A 22,525-nucleotide genomic window follows, 5' to 3' on the forward strand; every position below is an offset into this window, starting at 1 on the left:
TTTATTTGTTTTCTTAACATTACAGTCTACGCCATCTCATTCTACATGCTTCTATTAATTAGAAATTGATACAGTGAATCTTCATCGATGGGAGATGGGAAAAGAAACAATGAATTGCCTGATGTATGTACATAATGTAAACTCGTGAACCATTCTATGTCACAAAATTTTTATAGGGGCCATCATGGAATCGATAACCAAGGGTATCCCAAATGAAACATAGAATGAATATTTAAGTTTGATCAAGTAATAACTCACCTGGGCCAAAGATCGCAGTATCCAATCCTGCTAAAGTGGCCAGTTGAACTTCATCACCAAGTTCTCTTTGAAGATCCACCGGCTTCATAAAAGACCAACAATTATATTTTAAATAGTAGTCCCTAAAGAACTTTGATCTGGTCTTTTTTTTCCTTCTCACCTAATTCAATCAATCTCAACTCCCAACTTAAATTCAAACGATTCATTTACATAGGACTATATAGCTACCACACTTGACAATAAATGAAACAAAGAATACATGGGGACTTAAACCCATTAGAGTTTGCATGACCTCCATAAATGTGATGGTAGCCTAGTCTTAGAGAGGAGTCTGTTTTGTTCTTTAGAAGGGATCTAGACAAAGTCACCATCTATAATATGTAGAAGGTTGGGAAAGAAGGATATAAGATCCCCCTTTTTTTTTTTTTTTTTTTTTCTGATAAAAGGAATTGAAAAAGGAAAAATTACATCCAGGGAGTAACGGACTTGGTCTCTACCATCATTGAAGCTGCTTCTAGCAAAAGCCTTTGATGTACTGGTGATCAGTGTTATAGGCTCTAGCATAAATCACATTGTCCAAAACATCAAGACCGTTCATTCCAAACCTGCAGGTTGCAACTATCAGTACCCTTAAATCAAAGTTCTAAAAAACTGCACTCTTTGTTTCTTAAATTTTTAACTTTTCTCAAATTTAAAAATCAAAGTACTAATCAAAGTTAGGAGAATACCTGCTCTTTCAGAGAAAGTGATATGAACGTCGTAATTGTGTTTTCTTCCATCTTCAATTTTTATCCAATTTTTATCCTTCAACCATTTGAAACAAAAAATTGGTGAATGCCTAATCAATAAGATTGATAAAATAGATAGGAATGTGAAAGAAGGATGAGAAACTACACCAAAACTCAGTACAAAATGGGTGCTCTTCCATTTTGAGATGACAACAACTAATTAATTGTGGTGAGTTGCAAAAAAAAAAATCGATTGTGCACTGACTGGAGTAACAGAATGTCTAGCGAGGAGACGCATTGTGTTGGAACTTGGATTGAAAGCATTCCAAATTACCAGTGATCAAAATTTATTGGGGTTTTTTTTTTTTTTTTTTTTGCTACGTAAGCTTTGGCTGCTTTGGTGGGTGGAGTATTTTGTTTTTTTTTCATTTGTTTGGATCCAAATCAATGTAAGGAGTTTGACACCATCTCAACACGTAAACCATTTAGTCATACTTGCGCACAACAATTACATTTAAATATGGAATACCACCTTGAAATCAAATAAAAAAAAAAATAACCAATAGATAAAATAATAATAATATATATAATAAAATGTTGCAACAATTTCTGATATTGGTAAATCATTCAATGCAGATATTGTATATTTTGGATAAGAAAGTCCTCATATTTGCAATGGAGTCATTAGCATACATATCAAAAGTATTCAACAAAAAAAAAAAACATATCCATCTAATAAAATTCATTTTCGTCCATATAGAAATAAGAAAATTTGGCTATGTTGTAGCTTATTAAACTAATTGAAGTATTTAAGAAGTTTATTGAGTGAGTTTTACGTCTTTTCAGCCTTTGTCTGTACAAATACACATAACACTGTCGTTTCATTATATCATGATATTCTCCTACCTATATCAAAATAATAAAAAGAGTAAAAATATAAGCTAATGACCAAAGATGGATCTAGGCATCTAAGTTTGGGGGCACAAATCCTTATAGATTCAAGCATTCATTATAGACTTATAATATTTGAATTAGCTATTACTACTGTATAACGGAGTCCTCCTAGATCCATCACTCATAATGAGGTAACAATGCTTTCAGTAATGTTGTAATCAAGGGATAGAGAAACCTAGCTCCTTACAACTATGAGCTATCTCAACACATATCGCACAATTCCAAGTAGAAGACATGCACTTGGATTTGATAGGGTTAGTTGACGTACCATCATAACTGGTCTTTCCTTGAACAATAAATTGTCACTATTCATAACACTCTTTCGGCTGCCTATCTCATTAATGTTTGAATAAACAATATGCGAACATAGGGATTCGGTATATTAGCTCCATCAGTGCATCAAATATATATGCCTATTGACGAATAATAATACCATCTAATATTACAAAGTACTAATAAGGAAAGATAGAGCCAACACAACCTATACTTCAATATAGCTAAAACAGTTACGTTATATTTAATGGATATTGTGGTATATCTTGCATTAATTTTGATGCTACAAAACTGATATACACTGGTTTGTAGCTTATATATATTTTTTTCAAGAGATACTAACAATATTCAATATATTATTTTATTGATGAATGATCTTGTTACCTAAAATGTTGCACACCATTTCTCATTGTCCTTTGTTAGGACAACAGTAATCTTGTGTTTTGGGTTCTCATAGCTCACGTTCACCCGCTCCAATTGGTAGGAGGCTAGGAGCAACCTACAATAGACAAACCAACAATTCAGATCTGAAAATATGCAATATATATTACTCATGATAGAATTAGTTAATACAAAAATGTTTTATATTTCACATAAGAAAGTTGTATCTATGTGAAGTTAAGAAAATAAAAATAGAAAAAATATAAGTCCTCCAAATGATTTGGTTATATACAGACTACAATGAAACATTCTGCAAGTTTTTCCCTTAAGCTAAAAGTCGTTAAGGAAAACAATGTCCAAAAATGCAACTCCCCCTTTGTGTCACATACTCACATGTATTGTATACTACCAGAGATCATCTAATCTTTCATAGGTTCTCATAGGCAATGGTTGAGCCTTTGATTTGTTACTGCTCGATGTTCTTACCATGAAAATACTACAAAATTAAAGCCCTCGCATATTAAAGTTCAAAATTCTGACGGTTCTAAAAGAATTATATCTACGTGAAAAACTTACCAGCATTCAATTTCTAAACTATGATCTAAAGTATAATTAAAGAAAATCAATTTTCTCTTTGGCAGTATACAATATTTCTCTAAAAAAAAATCAATATTGTCTTTGGCAGTATACAATACTTCTCACTTTGCTTAAATGACATTAACGTATAATTGAAGCCAATGAAATACCCATCAAAGAACCATTTCTACGGTTTGAAAATACATAACCATGGCGGTCTCAAACAAATATTCAGCAACTTGAAAGTCGAACACTATTGGTATTTAAAACATGGAAGAAACAAATTAGGTAGGTGGAGACCTTATAGAAACTTAATTTTTTGAATGTACATAAACCAGGTAAGATTCCGCATATTGATGTTTCACCAAAACAAATTGGCCCCTTCCTTCCATTGCTCAGATTTAGAAAAGCCATGAAAGTGGCATCAGGGGAACTATCTTCAACGATCATAGCAGTTTCAAGACCTCTGTCATCATTCAATGTTACCAAAGATTGTTAATGATTGCAACATAGGTTGTAAGTTGTAACATTACAAAACTCTAGCAAAGACACAATCGATAGAATGACAGAGTAAAGTTATAGAGAACAGAGGCAGAGCGTATGTCCAAGAGACCCAGTAGTGAACAACAATTCAACAAAGAGGAAGAAATACATTATTCCCATGAAATGATATTACGTTAAAAAAAAAAAGTAAAGCAACTAACGTAGAAATTCACAATAACCTAGTTCCTTCGAGGAAGATTATAAACGAAAATTAAGGCGCAAATAATTAATGTAGAATAATCTAGTTAGTACTCCAAGAAATGAATGGTATGTGGTAAAAATTTGATTCACCTCTGCCTCAGCCTTTTGGCAACAACTAAATATTAAAGAAGCATTTGTATGCAGTTGAAATCTGGTTCACCTTATGCGTTCAAGTCCAGTAACATCGATGTAGTTCCTGCATTTGGTGAGAAACCCTTCTTGGTCATGGTTTTTAGAAGGTGCATTGCTTTATTAGTATCATTCTTTTTCAGCAAGAATCCTTGAATGATGATATTAAATGTGACATCATCTCAAGCTAAACCCCGTTCAATCATTTCATTGATCAAGTTTTCTGCTTCACCTAACATTCCGACCTTGCAAAATCCACCTATAAGTGTATTATAAGAAGTGGTGTCTGGTGTCATCCCCGTGCATTACATATCCTTAAATAGCTGGACGGCACTATCCATTCGTTTAACCTTGCAATAGCCATTGATCAATATTTTAAAGCTAAAAACAGAATGTTCAAGACCTGCATCAACCATTGAATCAAAAACACCTTTTGCCTCTTCCATTCTTCCCTGTAAACAGTAGTCTTCAATCAGATAATCTGGAGCACTGAAAAGGGTGATTAACTTCCCAGATTCAACTTCATGATCAATTGTGTACCCCTGCTCCATCCCTTTAAGGCCAGATCTTTTTTCCCTCGCATCTGGGCCTTCATGTGATCTTATAATTAACTGTAATTTTAGGAACAGAATCCGCATTACAACAGCAATCGTAAGTATGTTTCACATTCTGAAATGTGGAGGAAAACATGCATAAAGGGATATCAAATGTCTTGTCTGTGTACTTATTTGAGGGGCTGAATTAAGATTATCCTACCAGAATAATGGTCATTATAACATATCAACAACACAGAGAATGAAATAAAAGAAAAACAATGGAAGAGAATACGATCAATAAGCAAAACAATAACATGTAAGTTATTTCAATTATAGAGGAATACGAGCTTCAACTTTAAGTTATATCTTTTCAAGAACTCCCCAGTGCAATCAGGGCCCCATAACAGGCCAATACCTCTCTTTTTATTGGGAGAAAGACCTAGGCTCATTGATGGATCAGACCATAACACATCACCAGGTATCAGGTTGATACCTTCCCAAGGTGGATCAATGACTGATCTCCTTGCTTTAGATAAGTCCTCCAAAGAACCAAGTGATAACCTTCTTGCACCCGAATTGATTACTTTACGACCCTTCTTACCCTTGGTTCTTTTTGATGAGGTAACCGATGTGCTGCGGAAAAGTCCCCCATGAGCAGTATAAACATGTCCAGCAATAATAGAGGCCAACGGAAGCCCTTCAAAGCATCCTAACCATTTTCGATAAACATGTTTTCCATGATCCCCATATTTAGCCATCACTTCTTGCTCAAACCCATAAACCAATGTACAATACTTTGATTCATGGTTCCCTCGAAGGAGAAATACTCTATGGGGCATAAAGACCTACATAGCAATTGAGGAGCCAAAAAGAATTAAAGGAGCAAATGTGCTGGGTAAAATACAATACCACTGAAAGCTTGATAAATGGATAAATAAAGATATCTTACAGACCAATAAAAGCATAAAGGTTTCAAACCCCAAGCTCCCCGATCGACATAGTCGCTATTAAACACGAAGAATCGATTATGAGACGGAAAATTGGCATCCTGGAAAAGAAAATGGACGTCATGCAACTGGCCATGAACATCACCAACAACGACAACAGTTGAATTGTCGCCACATACAATGCCAAACCTCTATTCCAACCACTAATATATTATATGTATGCACATCTGGTGATATTCCAACGTCCACCATTTGATAGAACAACCTTCCTGTTTCTTTTCTTTTCCGGGTTTAAGATGAATATACTAAAAATAATAATCTGGTACGTGTTGGGTAAAACATGGATGGAAGATAGGCAACTGAAGATTTTTTTCAGGCAACTGAATCAATTTTTTTTTTCTCATGAACTGTTTAGAATAATCTGGTACAATGTTTTTGACGCTTTTGGATTTGCAGTTTATTTAAGGGCTATTTTGGCCCCATTTTAATAGTGAACTCTTGCTTTGCTTGATATGGAAGAAGCGAAGAGACAATGGTAGTTTTGAAATTTTCGATTTTGAAATCCAATACAAATTTTATTTCGATGATATCGATTTAAAAGTCCAAAAATTTGACGGGCTTGGTTTTGGTCAGAATTTGTATAAGGTTTATTTAATTTGTTATTTTTGTAAAATTCCAATTTATCGCCATAGAAAGCCCTGTTCAAAATAGATTATTATTTTTCTTCCAAAAAAATTTGAGGAGTTCCACCTCAACAATTATCATCACGGGAACTCCAACCATAAATTCCTACCAATTTTCCAACCCTGTCACCATGGAATTATTATTCCATCCAATTTTTCATACGAGCCAATCCATATTAAAATTTCAATCTATTTCTCTCCGGCCGGGGTGGGAAAAGAGGTCTTATAGATGGTGAGGTTTCCTATGACACTAGTTGAATCAAGGGAGTAGAAAGAAAGATGGTTAGCTTTTATCGTTGAAATTTTTATATATCTAATACTTACTATAAACTTGAAAGATCTTGGAACATTTGTTCAATTTGTTTTTGTCATTTTCCATTATATATCTCCGGTTTTATTTCATATCCTTTGTATTTTATGTTTAGTTACATTACATATGCAATATCTAATTTTTGACTTCATATATATCCAACTCGAAAGTAGTTGTCTTTAGAGTTTTTGTTCCCTAGTAGGTTCACCAAACCAAAACTACCTCGCGACCGACTGGATCTATCCTGTTCTTTAGCAACCAAATCCCCACTTGTTGGTTGATATGCTAAATGCCTAAATCTAACTTGTTTAGGAATCCCTCGAAGTCTCTCCTTTCTTTGTCGTGGTAGATCCTTAATCTCAATTTTTGATGATTTCAATTCATGGTTATTTAAAATTGCCGATCGAATTTAAAAACCTCAAGTTAGTCACTAATAACCCTTGATCCTAACTCATTGATTTGGACATTCGCTTTTGTTAAAAAAACAAAATCACGGTGCCAATGCTGCGATTATTTTGAAATTATGAGGACCCTCCTAATGTTTTTAAAACGAATATTATTTTTTAGAAAGTTATAAACCCTTTATTTAATTTGTTAAAAAAAAAAAAAATCGGAGTGCATAGAAAATTAAAATAGATTAGGAGATTTAAATAAATTTGGGGAAAATTATTATTCCATCCGATTTTTTAGGAGCCAATCATATTGCTCGGGGTGCAAAATGGAACGATATGGTGAGTAGAGAGAATGTGCGCGAGCTTTTATATATCTCTACACTATATGATAGGGATCTTTAGGAGGAATGTATTTGTAATCTCTCTATTTTATGATTTATTACCACCTCCCTTAATTATTCTAATCAGCCCCTCATTTTTAAAACAATTTACCAAAAACTCTCTCAAATTGAAATTAGAATTAAAAACATATTATTTAAAATAATTTAGAAAATTCATTCATTTTTTATTATTAATTTTTATATTATTTTTTAGATTATAACTAGAATTCAAAAAATCATACTATCGAGATGTTAATGGGGGTTTAAAGATTTGAAAAAACACCGATCTTAATTGTTCTCATCTCGTGATATATATAGATTAGGTGCCCTCGGATGAGTTAATTAGTTAACCCAAAAAATACAATTAAAAAAACAAAAATTTGATTATTAAAAATTATTATTTATAAAAAAAAAATCTTAATTGGCTCATCTAAAAATAAAAAATAAAAAAAAAAAAAAAAAAAAAACCTAAAATCGCAGTCCATGACTCGAAAGCTATCAACAAACATTGTCTCAAACGACACGCGCATACCGCTTGAGTATATACTGAAACGACATGGCGAGACCGTTTGAATGTACACTCAAACGATCCGGTGGTTTCAACATGAGGTTGGATTGGTTGTTGGGCTTAGAGCATCTTTAAGTGAGATACTATCCTAGCATCAAACACCAAATTTTTAATAATTTGGTGTTTTTTCATATTTAGGAGAGACACATGTTGATGAAAACACCAAAGCAAACACCAAATCGGCCAAAATTTGGTGTTTGCTTTGGTGATGTATCAAATTTCTCTCGCGGTTTTTCGAACACCGCATGGGCTTGGGATAGACAGTGGGCTTTTTATGGTGCGGTTTTGCGAAAACCGTGTGTTGTTTACAACACCGCGTGCTTTAAACGGGCATAAAACGGCTATATTTTTCTTTCACTATAAATTGAAGCACTCACACAATAGGATTTACACTAACTTCTATTCTCCACTCTCTACTCTCTACTCTCTACTCTAAACCACAATGACTAGTGAAGAGCCAAAAACAAAATCTAGAGGGGCTTCATGGATACAAGAAGAAGATGTTGCTCTCACCAATAGTTGGCTACAAGTTAGTCAAGATGGTGTAGTAGGAAGTGAGCAAAAGTCAAACAAATTTTGGAGTAGGATTCTAAATGCATTTCATGTAAATCTAGGAAGAGTGACCGAACGCAACTTCACGGGCATGAAACACCGCTAGGACTCTTATTCAAGCTAATATCAACAAGTTCCATGCTATTCTTTCTAAGATTCAAACATCTCTTCCAAGTGGCTATAATGACAATATGATTGTAAATATTTATTTTTATTTGTTATTTTGATTCACAAATACATTTTTCAATTCTAATTTAGTTTTTTCTTAATTGGTAGGTTGAGAAAGCAATAAATACATATGGGATGCATAATGGGGTTTAGAAGTGGATACAATGCTATAATATGGTGAAAGACTCACCCAAATGGAAGAGGCTACAATTGAGAAATGAATTGAGACCCACCAAAAAGTCGAAGTCAAACAGTGGGGAAGGAAGTTCATCAGTTCCAATATCAACTGCGACAACTCAACCAATGAATTATGATCCACACCAAGTTGATGGGCTTGAGGATAGGCCTATTGGAAAGAAAGAAGAAAAAAGAAGAAGGCAAAAAGAGAAAGAAGAATGTGATTCTAAAGTGGAGGAATCCGCTAAGAAACTTGATGATTTTCTTGTGGAACTTTCTAAAACCACCAAAGAAGGCAATGAATTGGAAGCTCAAAGACAATTGAAGAAGATGAGATGGAATCCAAAAAACTTCAATTGAAGAAAAATGTGATGGATTGGAAGCTCCAAATCCAAGAAGAAAAACTTCAATTGAAAAAAGATGCGCTCCGAGTTCGAGAAGATGAAAATGATGCTAAAATACTAGAAATGAAATTAGAAGGATTATCCGAAGATGAGCGCGAAATTTGGCAACTCAAAAAGGCAGAAATTTTACAAAAAATGAAGAATCGAATTGCCAATATCATTGGTAGTAGTCAAAGTAGTGCATAGTCTAAATGATTTACTTCCTACATATGTCTTTTAATTTATGACGTATTTTAATTTGAGTTTGTATTTTGATTTTAATTAGAATGTACTTTAATTGAATATTTTCTTTTAATTTGAGTTACCTTAATTTGAAGTTGATATTTTTTATCATTCAAAAAAAAATTCAGCAGAGTCTACTTTGTATTTTCAAAATTCTCATATACACAAATTCTTTCATAAAACCACAAATACATAGAAATAAACTTGAAGCACAAATACATAGAAATTGAAATGATAAATAAACACAAAGTTCAAATGAAGTCCAAATAGAAATATAAATCAACGCTGCCCATGCTACCCACGCCTACTCCACAAATGCTCGACCAAGTCATTCTTCAATCTATCATGAACAACTTTTGAACGAACTCTCTCGACGCTAAATGCCCAACGAGATAGAACAAAGTGGCGTTCATCTTCAAATGCACCTTTTCTACTTGGCATTTCATAATCACGAATATACTATGGGATATCTGTTTCGTGTTCATCTTCCACAATCATATTGTGTAAAATAATGCAAGCTCTCATAACAGTAGCCATGGTCTCCAAATACCATAACCTGCACGGATTCGCTAAAATAGCCCAACACAATTGCAATATACCAAATGCCCGCTCTATATCTTTTCTTGCAGCTTTTTGCTTCTTTGCAAAATATTTGTCTTGTGCAACAGTCAGCTTAGAAATCGTTTGAATCAATGTGGTATAATTAGGATATATACCGTCAACCAAGTAATAGCCCATCTCATAATGATACCCATTCATAGTGTAGTTACAAGGAATAGCTTCATCATTGACTATATCATCAAATATTGGTGAGCGGCCAAGCACATTAAGATTATTGTGAGAACTCGCCATTCCAAAAAAAGCATGCCAAATCCACGTGTCACGAGAAGCAACCGCCTTCAGAATCACTGTTGGTTTATGCACATGGCGGTGGAGACCCTTTGCCACGCGGATGGGTAATTCTTCCATTGCCAGTGCATGCAATCAATGCTTCCTAGCATTCCAGGCCATCCGCGTTCCTCATACTCTTCAAGCAAACGCTGAATATCGACAGCATTTGGTTTGCGCAAGTATTCACCTCCAAAAATTCTAATAATTCCATCATAGAAATAGCGCATGCATTCATGAACAGTTGGCTCAACAAACATGTAACATATCATTTACTAGATCAGCTGGAGACCCATAAGCAAGCATTTGTATAGCAACAATTACTTTGATTTTTGAGTGAATCCTAAACTTACCCGTATTATTAACTTTTTGTTGAAAATATGGTACATGATGGTTAAGATGATTGAAAATACGAGTAAACAATGACTCACCCATACGAAATCGGCGTCGAAAGTCGTGGTTAGTGAATATAGAATTTGCACTAAAGTAGTTAGTATTTACATGAGCCAATATTGCCTCGTACTGACGATTCTTGCATTTTCTTCCTTTCTTCGAACCACTATATGGTTTATAAGAAGACTTCGCTTCTTGCTGACGCAATAAACCCAGATGATGTCAAACCAAAGGTAGAACAATAGCCACTAATTTTTTACGAGTTTTAATTGCAGTATTATCATTTGAAGAGCTCGAGCTCGAGCTCGATGATGAAGAAGAAGATGAATCAGAAGAAGATGAATGATCCATTGAAAAATAGTCAAGAGTTTCAGTAGTTTTTTTTTTTTTTTTTTTTTTTTTTTTTGCTATGAGTTTAGGATTAGAGGGAACATGAAAAATGAAGAGCACCACGCAGGAAACACGAGTTAAAATATCATAACACGCGGTTTTGGAAAACCGCATGGGCTTGGGCTTCTAAGGTGGGCTTTAGTGGCGCCGTTTTGAGAAAGCTGCGTGGGCTATACGGCACGGTTTATCCAAAACCGCATCATTTGATGTCAACTATTTGATATTGCTCCTGAAGTTGGTTGGTGTTTTTTTGGTTTGGTATTTGGTTTGGTTAAAAATTTTGGTGTTTTCTTGGTTTCTCTCCTAAAGATGCTCTTAGGTCTAATACAAAACATTTTTTTTTTAAAAATGGCAAACTTGTAATATTTCTTTTTTTTAGGGTTGCCCAATGCAATTTCATGAGTGTTGATTAAACTACCGACAACAATAGGACGACGTCAGTTGCATCCTGTAATTTGTAATGAACATCAAAGAAGTGTCTACTTTGGTAACAGGTCGTTTCCTGGAGACCTGGAGCCTTAAATACCAAATCAGTAATTCTGGAACAAGTGACTAATTGAATTTGGTAACAGGTCGTTTCCTAGAGGAACTCTCCAATTGCAAAGTTATCGTTATGCAGTCAGTAAGTCAGACACTCTTAAGAGCATTCCCAATGCAAGTGAAAAACAAGGGAAATTAAGAGTTTTCATTGCTTTGGAGCAAAAACCGTTGCCCAATGCAAGGGTGACAATGGCGGTGACTTCTGACTAAGTGAAAACGAGTGGTAGTTGTTATCGAGATAGTAGCTGAGCTGTGAGCTTCGGATGAAATGTTTTATTCAGTCTTGTGTGTTTTTTTTAAATTTTATTTCGATTTTTTTTTCGGACGAATTCATTCCTATGTGTTTTTTCGACTTTTTCCTGGTTTTTTAAACTTCAGATGGGATGCTTCATTCCGTCTGGCGTGTTTTTTTAATTTTTACATTCAGATGGAATCAAACATTCTGTCCGAGGTTTAAAGTCACCTCTACATTAGGTAACCTTTTCTTACATTGGCATTTTCAACACGAAAGAAAAAGATGTCTTTTTCTTGTCCATTTTTTAGCTCTATACGGTTCGTAGAACAGTTTACAAATTGACTGGTTGATAAGAGCCCAAAATTGTAGTTTCAACCCCTTAATGGTATTATATTTAGGCCAATTATGTTTATAATAAATAAGAGTTAGTAATGTTTACGTGTTTTTGTTTATTTCAGGTCTTGAAATCAATTATGTGAAGAAATACGACATTTTTTCAAGAGAAAGGAGTCAAATTGTTTGCTAGAAAAATTATATGATTAAAGCCCGAAGTTTCAAGGAGAAAAAGCCTTTTTAAAGCCTACTCAAAGTTGAAAGGTCAAAGTTAACGCGGGTAACAAAAGAGCATAAAAGTCAACATAACTTTCGTAAGCGTATTTTTGGACTCAAATCTCAGAATTGGGCCTATTATATGTCAAAACGATCGGCTCGGAAAGAGCTTTCTAATGGTCTAAGACTTGACCCAATCAGAGTAGTAAAGGTAGATGAAAATAGTGTTGCAGTAAATTCCCGTAGAGAAACCCTTTTTGGACTTAAGTAATTAGGTTTTGGGCTTGATTTAGTGGCCCAAAACACAGCTCCAAAGCCCATGCACAAAATTGTAAACCTAACCCTCTCCTATATAAAGAGGGTTAAGGCTAAACAAAACTTGGCTACTCCCCTCTTTAGTTTAATTGTAAATTAGGGTTCTATCTCTCTCTCCCCTTTCTTTAGTTTAATATAGTTTAAGTAATTAGAGTTTATAATTGTAGTCTCCATAAAACTTTCATTAAAATACTTTCAAGTTATTATTATTATTCAATTCAATTGTTTCTTTTTCTAGTATGTCTTCTTCTCATTCTTTTATTTGTGATAGTCCCATGAATCAAAGCTAAACTCTCATTAAAGGGAGTTTGAATGAAGCTTTGAAGGGACTTGATTTGTTAGTATAGATTTGTTGTTTAGGGTTTCAAGTTTAGGTTTTTCTTGACTTAGAGATAAGAAGAGTTTAACCTAAACTAGAGAATAATAAGTTTGCCATGAGAATGAAAACAAGTTTTCTCTCATGCTAATTAATTTATGACTAGAGATAGTATAAAGTAATTAGGGATCATTAAAGCACTACAATAGAACATGTTTTCAGCAGTGCCATACCCCATCGCTAAAGGTGCCCTTGAGCGTGACAAAAAGATCTGTCGCAACGCACCAGATGGCGATGCAAAGGCGTTGCTAAAAAGTGTGTCTCAAGTACTCAAATGCAACGCCAAAGGTGGCATGGCAAATGTTCCTAGTTTGTTGCGATGCCTGTGGGCGCTGCTAATACACTAATTCCGTTGCTACTTCATTTATGAAAATTAAATTAATTGCAAAATTTTTTCAAACTATTTGCAGTGCTTGGCGTCGCAAAAGAGTGTTTGTAACAACTAGGATGGCGTTGCAAAAGTGACACCTTTAGCTGCACAACTAGGCGTCGCAAAAGGCAACCTTTTGCTACACTATTTCCGTTGCGAAAAATTTAAATATTTGGCTACACAGTGCGGGAAGTTTAAATATTTAGCTAAACATTTGGTGTGGCAAAAGACATCCATAAATTTAGCCACACACCAAGAGTGGCAAAAGGTGTCTACGTTACTGTAAAATCAAAGCTTTTAGCTACACCAAAATTGTTGCGAATGATATAAACTCCAAAAAAGCACACGCTTTATTTGGGACGCATTTAACATTGCAAATGGTGTAATTCATACATATACCTGTACATTTCCATTTACATAATCCTGCCCAAAACAATTTTTATAGAACACAATAACCCTATAACAATTCACCACAAATCATAACAAAATGAATTTCATTACTAAATCATTCAATACAAAATATCTTAAAGAATTAACATAACTATTTTTTGTGAAAAAACATCATCTCACATAATCTTAACAACATTCAACTAAATTTAGACAAATTATTCAAAAATAAAATTCCACAAATAATGTCTATAGCATGCTAATTTGAGCAACATCCACTCGGAGCTTCTTCTTGATTCTACTACTTCTGGCGACCAATCTGGCACAACAAATTAAAAAAAAAATCACTTAATTAAATTTATTAGAAACATTAATAAACCTAATATACACTCAAGTTGGCAATGCATGTGACACTATGCATCTCCTATATGCGTAAATTGGTGCCCATGGCCAAAAGCTTAGAAAGAACTTATCAAAGTTATAACTCGATCACATTTATGAAGGTACAGATCAAATAAGAAGATAAAAATAGCCAAAAGCTAATAGATTTTGAACTAAATTGTACATATAAATGCCGAACCATTAAAAAACCTCGTGTCATAAAATTATCACCAACAATAAAATTGATAGGGTTATATACTAAAAGTATTACTTTTGTATTAACTCTAATTTTTTATTTTTTGAATGAGAATCATATTGCCAAATGTTATGCATATTATATATGTTATTAGTTATATGCATGTGTCTAATACTTTATATTGTAGATGATATGGTGTGAACACACAGAAGATCATATCATCAGTACCTTATAAAGTATAAGTAATCGTTCACAACCTAAATGGATTTGGACAAACCATTGGTATGGTTGCATTGTAGTATAATCTGGTATTAGTTTATCTTGACTATATGATCACACTAATACACTTTGTGTGTATTGAACAGGACCAAGTGAGGTTGTTTCTCTTTATACTGACTATATAAGAGAACAAATGCCTTTGTTATTATGGATGCTTGTCCTCTTAATCCGGATATAATAACGGGCACTTACGTGCATTTTACATTGCTTTAAATCATCAATGAGTGAGATTCATTTGTGAATCAACAAACTCGATAGATTGGGTAATGACATTGTATGTAAGGTGTGCTGTTGATTATAGAAGGAATCCGTGACCCGCATGAAGTCGGGTTGATGATGTCCCCTTGAGGAGCTCAAAAATATTGTCATGTAAACCCTACAGGTGGATTTATTCCGACATGACAATAAAGTTGAGTGGTACCACTCAAGGACATAAGAAGTTGATTAATGTAATTGTCAGTAACTTGACTTAATCAATGGACATTCGATATCTTAAACACGGGGAGATCCACAAGCATATAATATGGAGCCTATAAACGCTGACACGTAATTTTGGATTAGGGCGGCAGTGACAACAATGGCATTTAGTGGAATAAGCCATTTGTTGACGGACTTGGGCCGTGCGTTCTGGGCGAACATGGGAAGCCCAAGCCCGTCAAGAGGCCCAACCTTAATTTCTCCTCATGGTCCCTGTTGTAGCCTATAAATAGAATCCCTTCTCTTCTGGCCGAAATTGACTATTCACTGGATTGAAAATAAAGGCAAGGAAAGATAGATCCAAAATTGGATCTAGCTTTGTGAGAAAGAAGGGGGTTGGTAGATCGTTGCCCACATAACGTCCAATCTATTCTAAAAGAATACAACAGAAGATCAAGGGGTTGATTGTTGATTCAGATTCATAGCTATTGGATTCGCAAAGATATCAAGAAGTTGATCTAAAGGTATGATTTTCTATCCAAAATCGTGAACCACATTAATTCTGCTGCGCGTGGGTTTTCGTGGTTTGTAGAAATATTCATTCTGAAAATAACGGTTCCTACAAAAATATGCATCTAGTATAACTGCTACATGATACATGTTGAATCTTGGGGTAACTACTAACTTTGATGCTGAATGTTATGCACTCGTTTCAGCTGTAGAGTTAGCAGTACTTCATGGATGGCTAAATTTATGACTAGAATATGACTCGTTAGCAGCTATACTAGCCTTCACTGGCAGGAAAATTCTTACGTCCCTCGATGTTACATTCTTTATCATATTAATTTATCATGCATATATCCCTAATTGTGTGAAAAAAAAACCCAAAATATCATTAACAAAAGATAAGATACCAATATTTCTTACTTGCTAAAGTTTTCAAACTACATACCATTGAGAACCTCCACTGAACTGTAGCATCCAAACCTCCATCCTAGCTTGAATGGCCAAAACCTCTTCCAATTTAGTTCTTTGGGATACCATTTCAGCAGTGAGCTCGTCATTATGTTTTTTAGCTTCCTCAATCCTCCTTCTTTGTATTTCCTCTTCAGCACTGCTCCTTTGCACTTCCTCCTCTAAGTGAATGGATCTCATCCTTCTAGCTGATGGTGGCATGACACCATGCCCAAGGACTTTATAATATCAAGATCTTACACCCAATACTGTACTAAAAATTTCATCCTCAGTCTTTGGCACACCACCTTCTGCTTCAAACTCAACTTTAAGTTGTCGTATCCGGTTTTGTAAGTTTAAACTAGGGATAAATATATGAAATTAAAGTGCAATGGTAAAAGCAAGTAAGAGTCATTTAATTTACATAATTTTCTTGAGCTACAGGACTAGTCCATCCCTTACTGCTAAAGTGGGTTCGACGGTAGAATTCAATATTTCCCACAATTTGTTGGGTTTCAGAGTCACGTTGAAAAATATTTGAAAACGCATAATTTATTTTAAATAATAGTACATAACTCCAAAGCAACATAAATTATGTAAATAAAAAATGGTATCGATTCCTCGAAGAAATGTAGAAATGACTTTAAACCACCACAATGGTTTGTTGAGAGCTTTTGTTGATTACTTGAATTCTGCTCGCTAATTTTCTGAAGTAAAATGAATATTGTATTACAAGTTGTATTTGAATCATATAATCAGTGGCTCATTGGACTCAACTTTAAACTAAGATGAGATAGATGCAAAGAGCTGCATTATTGCCTAATCTCAAGTCAAGAGGAAAACAAAGGGTCTCAGCCTTAATTAAAAAAAAAATAGAACAATCATTTCCTTGGAACATAGCCAGACTACTACTTCAACCTCAAAAATATAATTATATCCTCTTCTAGATTTCCTTAATTTCCTCAAAACACATAAAACCAATCACAACAACAATAACCAGCCAACAATAACCATTTAAAGAAGACCAAGTAAATTCAAAAATTCACTAGTATAATGCAGTGTGTAATTTAACTTCACAAAGTGGTATTATATTTAAGATTGCATTCAATCATACTTCTACTATCCTTAAAATGCAAACACAAGATAGAAAGATTGAAAAGCAACCAAAATCAAAGAAAAATGGCCAGCAGTCATCACCGTAACTCGGTTCTAATACATAAATCATCTCAACAAGCATGCACACACGTTACGAAAACCAGCAAGCACATAATTCACCCATAATATTTGAAAAAGATTAAAAATATTAGACTGTCTAACTAGAGATACAAGTTCAAGATCAAGTATTTATGGTTCACCCCTTGTTTGTCCCATTTCCCAACATAAAATGCTTGATTAGTAGCATATACTTATTTTTGTCTTTTTGAGAGGCATGATTAAATGATTTATTGAGCTTGTTTATTGCATCCTAGATGGTTTGATTGTTATTAGTTCGTTAAAAAAATGAAATTACCAGTTTACTTATGCTTACTTTGGAAAATATTGCCAGTTTTTTTTCAATAGTTATGGCAGTTTATTAGATTTTCAACTTTTTCAATCAAAATAGAAATAGTGAAATTAAATACACTACAGTAGAGGAAATCTCATTGTATATAACTAAACCAAGTGCCTAATAAGAGTCTGTTGTGGTGGAGATGCAAGTGCAAGTGCAAAAGGGGATTTAATGACGTCATGTTCAAATTTCATTCCTTAGGTTCTTATAAGAACAAAACTAAGAGGACAGATGATCCTACAAGCAGCAAATGCTTGTAGCTGATGATCCCATCAGCTCAAAAGGAAAAAAAAATCCATCAAGTTAGTATGATATAGAATAACAGAATTACAGATACTAAAGCTTAGGTTTGCCTAAAAAAAATATGAGCAAGATGATTCGGTTACATGGTATGTGACAGTAAAAACCAATGAACAATTTTATACACCAATAACCTGGCATACTTGAAATAAAATGAATTTAACGAATATAAAGTAAAGAGAATCAAACAAAGAATTCAATAATGAAAAACCAAACACCCAACGAAATAATCATACAACAAAACAATGACAAAAAATCAATCATACTCATAAATTAACGAAAATATTACAAGAAAATTTATTAGAACCTAAAACACTGCGGGAATTGTGTATAGAAACAGTGGAGAGAACCTTAATTCCTATAGATAAACACTAAAAAAAGGTAAATAAATTGCAACTAGGGGATAAGAGAGAATGGAGTATATATATGAGATAGAATAAACCATTACCAAAGATTCAAGTTTGAAGTAATAACCAAAGCTTCAAACTTTAATTCCCAAAAATACAAAACCAAAAATCAGAACTTGAAGTATATATTTTCTAAATTTAAAGGACGTACCAGTCGAGAATCAGTAACCAAATAAGCTTTGACGTTGCTAATTCACCATATTTAAGCTAAAACAAGACCAATAGTCTAAGATTAATGGACAAAATCAGTAACAGAAAAATAGAAAGAAAAAAAATGATGATGAAAAAAATGGCTTTTAGCAATTTGAAGAAACAATTTTTGTGGTACACTCAGCCTCCTCAGTCGAGGAAGAATGGTTTTTTTTTTTTTTTTTATCATTTTTTTTATGAGTAGCGGTACTTTCTTTTCTAGGGTTTCTTTTGGTTTCCCAAATTGTTATCGCAAGGTGACCACCAAAACAATTCCCAACTAAAATCATCCCGCCCAATATCGTTACGTGACACCAATGGCATTTCCAATTACAATCGTATAGAAAAATAGAAATTGGGTGAAAAAAAGAAATTGTAATATTAAATTTTTAAAGACGCGAAGGGCGTTGCCAAAGGAAAAATACTTTTTTGCGGCCACTACGCCATAGCTGGTGCTCAATTTTTTCATTAAAAATGAAATTTCACTTAACAAAAAATTTAAACAAATGCTTTTGCAACACCAGCTAGCCTGATGACTTGCATGCACAATTGGCACCTTAAATGGTAAAGAAATTTTTACTTACAAAGACTAGGAATGTTCTTTGTTACTTACAAAGATTAGGAATTTTTACCTAATTTAAATTGCTAGTGTTTATCTTTGTTCCTAATGACCAACAACCAATAGTGGAAACCAACTTCAGAACTAAGGAGAGACAACTTCAGTGCATAACATGTAGAAAGATAAAAGGGTGGTGACTACCTTCTGTAGTTCTGTCAGGCCATGATATCTAGTAAATAATATGCAAACGAAAATATATCCAACTCAAATGAGTGTTAAATGATGGCTCCGATCCTGAAATGAGTAGGGAGCGGAAACCAATTCAAATTCCAGCCACTAAAATGTACAAAGGCATCCTTGACAAGCAGCATAGCAAAAGAGAACATGCAACCATAAAAGAAAGTTTTAATATACTGATAATATGCAAATAGTAGCAAGGTGTTCATGTACCGAGACCAAGTAGCTTCACTAGTAGATCCAAGTCTAGTCATTGATCTCGTTGGACCTAGAGCAGCTGTTCCATCTCCAGATCGTGATCGATACCCATACCTGGCATCAGAACTTGCGAATTTCCCCGACATCCCTTACAACTAGAGATAGAGATCCAGATTAAGACCTTTCGTGTTCGAGATCCATATGCAAATCCATATCCATACGTAGGAGCAGAGTAAGTATCTCGTTTAACTTCTCATCCCAGACCAACCCACTGAAATGCAAATATATAGGGATAAAAAATATGGCACTACAATAGAACTGGTTTTTAGCAACGCCATACCCCCAATGCCATACAGAAAGAAGATTAGTTCTTAGAAGTAGACCACTCGCAGCCGAAAACATAAACTGACATAGTTCCAAGTCTAAAACAATGTAAAATGAAAGATTAATTAATAAAGGTAAAATCTTGGTCCATAAATCATTCAAACACGACAGAAATCTCTTTCATCAAATCCACTCAAACCCATTACAAAAAAATTTAGGGGCTTCTGTAGCCTAGAAGAAGAAGACGACAATTTTTTCAATACCCTAGAGGACATTACATCTGTGTTTGATTCAGCCTCGGATGGCCCAGATAATGTGGAATTAGGTTCTAGCTCGCGGATTGTTGAAACTATAATTTGTGGATAAAGAATCTTGATAGTGTAAATGAGTATCGCAACAAGTTTTTTAAGTGCTTGGGTATGAGTTTTTATGAGGCTAAGAAGGGAGACTCTGGTGAACAATCTGGGATTAAGTTTTCAATGGAGGTTGACATAACGAGAGAAGGCAGTGGAGCTGATGCTAGCGAACTCTGATTGTACGTGAAATAACATATTCTTTTAATCGAAAAAAAAATTGAAACTTTCAACAAACCCAAAATCAAAACTAACGTTTTTTCTGGGTGGTGGGAGATTACCTTAAAATCAAAACACCAATCCCAATCCTAGAACCGAAAACAAAGTTTTGAAATTTAATATGTAATTTGAATAAAAAAAATATAGATTGCGAGAAATCTGGAAAGCTTATATGAATTATCTTAAATTTAGAAGAAGACTAACCTTAATTCGGGGGTGGAAGATTGAAGCCACCTAGCAATAGCAATATTTGCTGAAGAAACTAAAGAGGGGAGGGAGCGGTTGGAGAGAAGAAGTGATTTTAGGGTTTTTTTTTGGTTATTCTGTTATTATTTCTATTTTTAGTATTTTATTATTTTGTTCGAGCCAAAACCCAAAAGCAAGCCCATGAAGAAGGCTGTGAAAATTGAAAGAGTCCAATTGAATTGTGACGCCATAGTCGCCGCAACAAATGTATACCAAATATTGAGAAATCGTAAATATTAAATCGATTAAAGCTTATAGCAATGAATACGGCGTTGCAAATAATTCCATGTATTGTTGTAGCAACAACTGCGTTGCCAATGCTAAAATTCCTTAAAAAAATGTTTGTTATTGTTTCTTAAAAATAATAAAAGCAAGCATTTGTCACGGTCTAGGCGTTGCAATATGTGAATGCAAGTAAGCCGGGCCTTATGGAATGGAGGACATTTAGCAATGCCAGCTGGCGTTGCAATAGATGTGTTTTAGCAACAAATTTTTGGCGTGGCAAAAGGGTACGCTACAAAAGAGCCCCTCTGTTGTAGTGTTTAAAGTGTCACACCCCCGAATTTCGACAGAATTAGAAAAAACATTATTTGTTCCCGACTCTTCGATCTTCGAGGTGTGACGCACTCTCCACTTCTAAAAACCCATAAACAGTTTAAATGTGCGGATAATTAAAAACCAATAAAATTTTTAACTTAAACAAAAGTCCTCTTCATTATAAAAATTAACAAATGAAAATGCAAATAACCTTATCTCAACTGAAAATCTATATCACCTCAAAGGAAAACAAAGCCTATCTTGAAATGCGACGCTAACGCAAACCACAAGCAGCAACCAATCTTCTTCAACACTAAACCTGTCAAGACTTATCAACTATGTTCATTTAATGAACACACCCAATAAACAAACATGCAAATCGGGTCAGCATTATAAAAATGCTGGTGTGAGTAGCTCTAAAATACAATATATACAATTGCTTTAATTAAATTAGTATAAGTGAAATTCATATATTTAGTTTTGTAGTATAAATTTACATCCATAAATATTGCTCTCATTACTGTTTCCATGTGTTTGATTAGTTTAATTCGTTTAAGTCTAGAGAGTTAAGAGTGGAACGATTTCACACTCTATATATTACACGAATATATATGTCAAAGTAGAAAATAAATAATTGATAATGTAAGAATAAGTTAGAAAAATCTAGTTGTGTTTTTACGTTTATCACTGGTCATACAACAAAAGTGTCTAACTCAGTGTGATCTTGGTTCCTTATATCCTCCACTTGCTACTGCCTTCGTACCAAAGTAACTACAAAGCTTTGAATGAGATCGAATTCAACTTCAGTAGCTCCTATGTATTTTGCTCAAACGCAGTTACTTCTGAAGCGAAGCTACTCCAAAAGGCCATTTAATTTTGGCGAGGATGATCTCAAATGAAGGAGATCCCCTCACTGACAACCATCTCATAATACATCTCCATGTGAGATCCACGAAAAGAACATATGAAAAATGAGTTTGATAATAAAAATATATGTACCAAGCTCTGCCTTTGAACTTCGTGTTCGATCTCGACAATGGCTTCTTGTTGGCTCCGGCAAGTTTCTAAAAAGTCTCCGGCAGCTCTTCCGGATGCTTGTGCACCTCAAATGCATGATTTATCCTATTCTCTAGTTTAGGCTATTTCTCCTCAATTTTCAGAAGCCTCTGTTGCGCCTCACCTAAACAAGCATGCTGATCATCGATTATTCTCTTAAGTGGAGCCTGATGATGTTTAAGTTCAAACCAGACCTGCAGCATGGACATAACAGAAAATGTAAATTTTCAAGAAAAATTGCACAAAGTTTCAAAAATTGGTTTCAGACAGAATAGTACAAGGTTATAGTGTTCCATTTA

At 34.3% G+C, this 22,525-nt stretch overlaps 1 protein-coding gene across 1 annotated transcript; it reads right to left on the reverse strand.

Moving 5' to 3' along the window:
* Positions 1-471: 471 nt before the first annotated feature.
* On the reverse strand, positions 472-10,351 carry LOC147489626 (serine/threonine-protein phosphatase 7-like). The gene is made up of 8 exons (XM_086574691.1): positions 9,982-10,351; positions 8,813-8,865; positions 5,529-5,717; positions 4,924-5,424; positions 3,471-4,654; positions 2,598-2,712; positions 987-1,062; positions 472-863 (listed from the first exon to the last, which is right to left on the reverse strand). The coding sequence occupies exons 1-5, from the start codon at positions 10,349-10,351 to the stop codon at positions 4,349-4,351; spliced, it is 1,419 nt and encodes a 472-aa protein (XP_086430817.1). The 3' UTR covers positions 472-863; positions 987-1,062; positions 2,598-2,712; positions 3,471-4,348.
* Between the last annotated feature and the right edge of the window lie 12,174 nt (positions 10,352-22,525).

Source organism: Coptis chinensis, chromosome 7 (assembly GCF_015680905.1).
Source record: "Coptis chinensis isolate HL-2020 chromosome 7, ASM1568090v1, whole genome shotgun sequence".
In the NCBI taxonomy this organism is placed as follows: Eukaryota; Viridiplantae; Streptophyta; class Magnoliopsida; order Ranunculales; family Ranunculaceae; genus Coptis; species Coptis chinensis.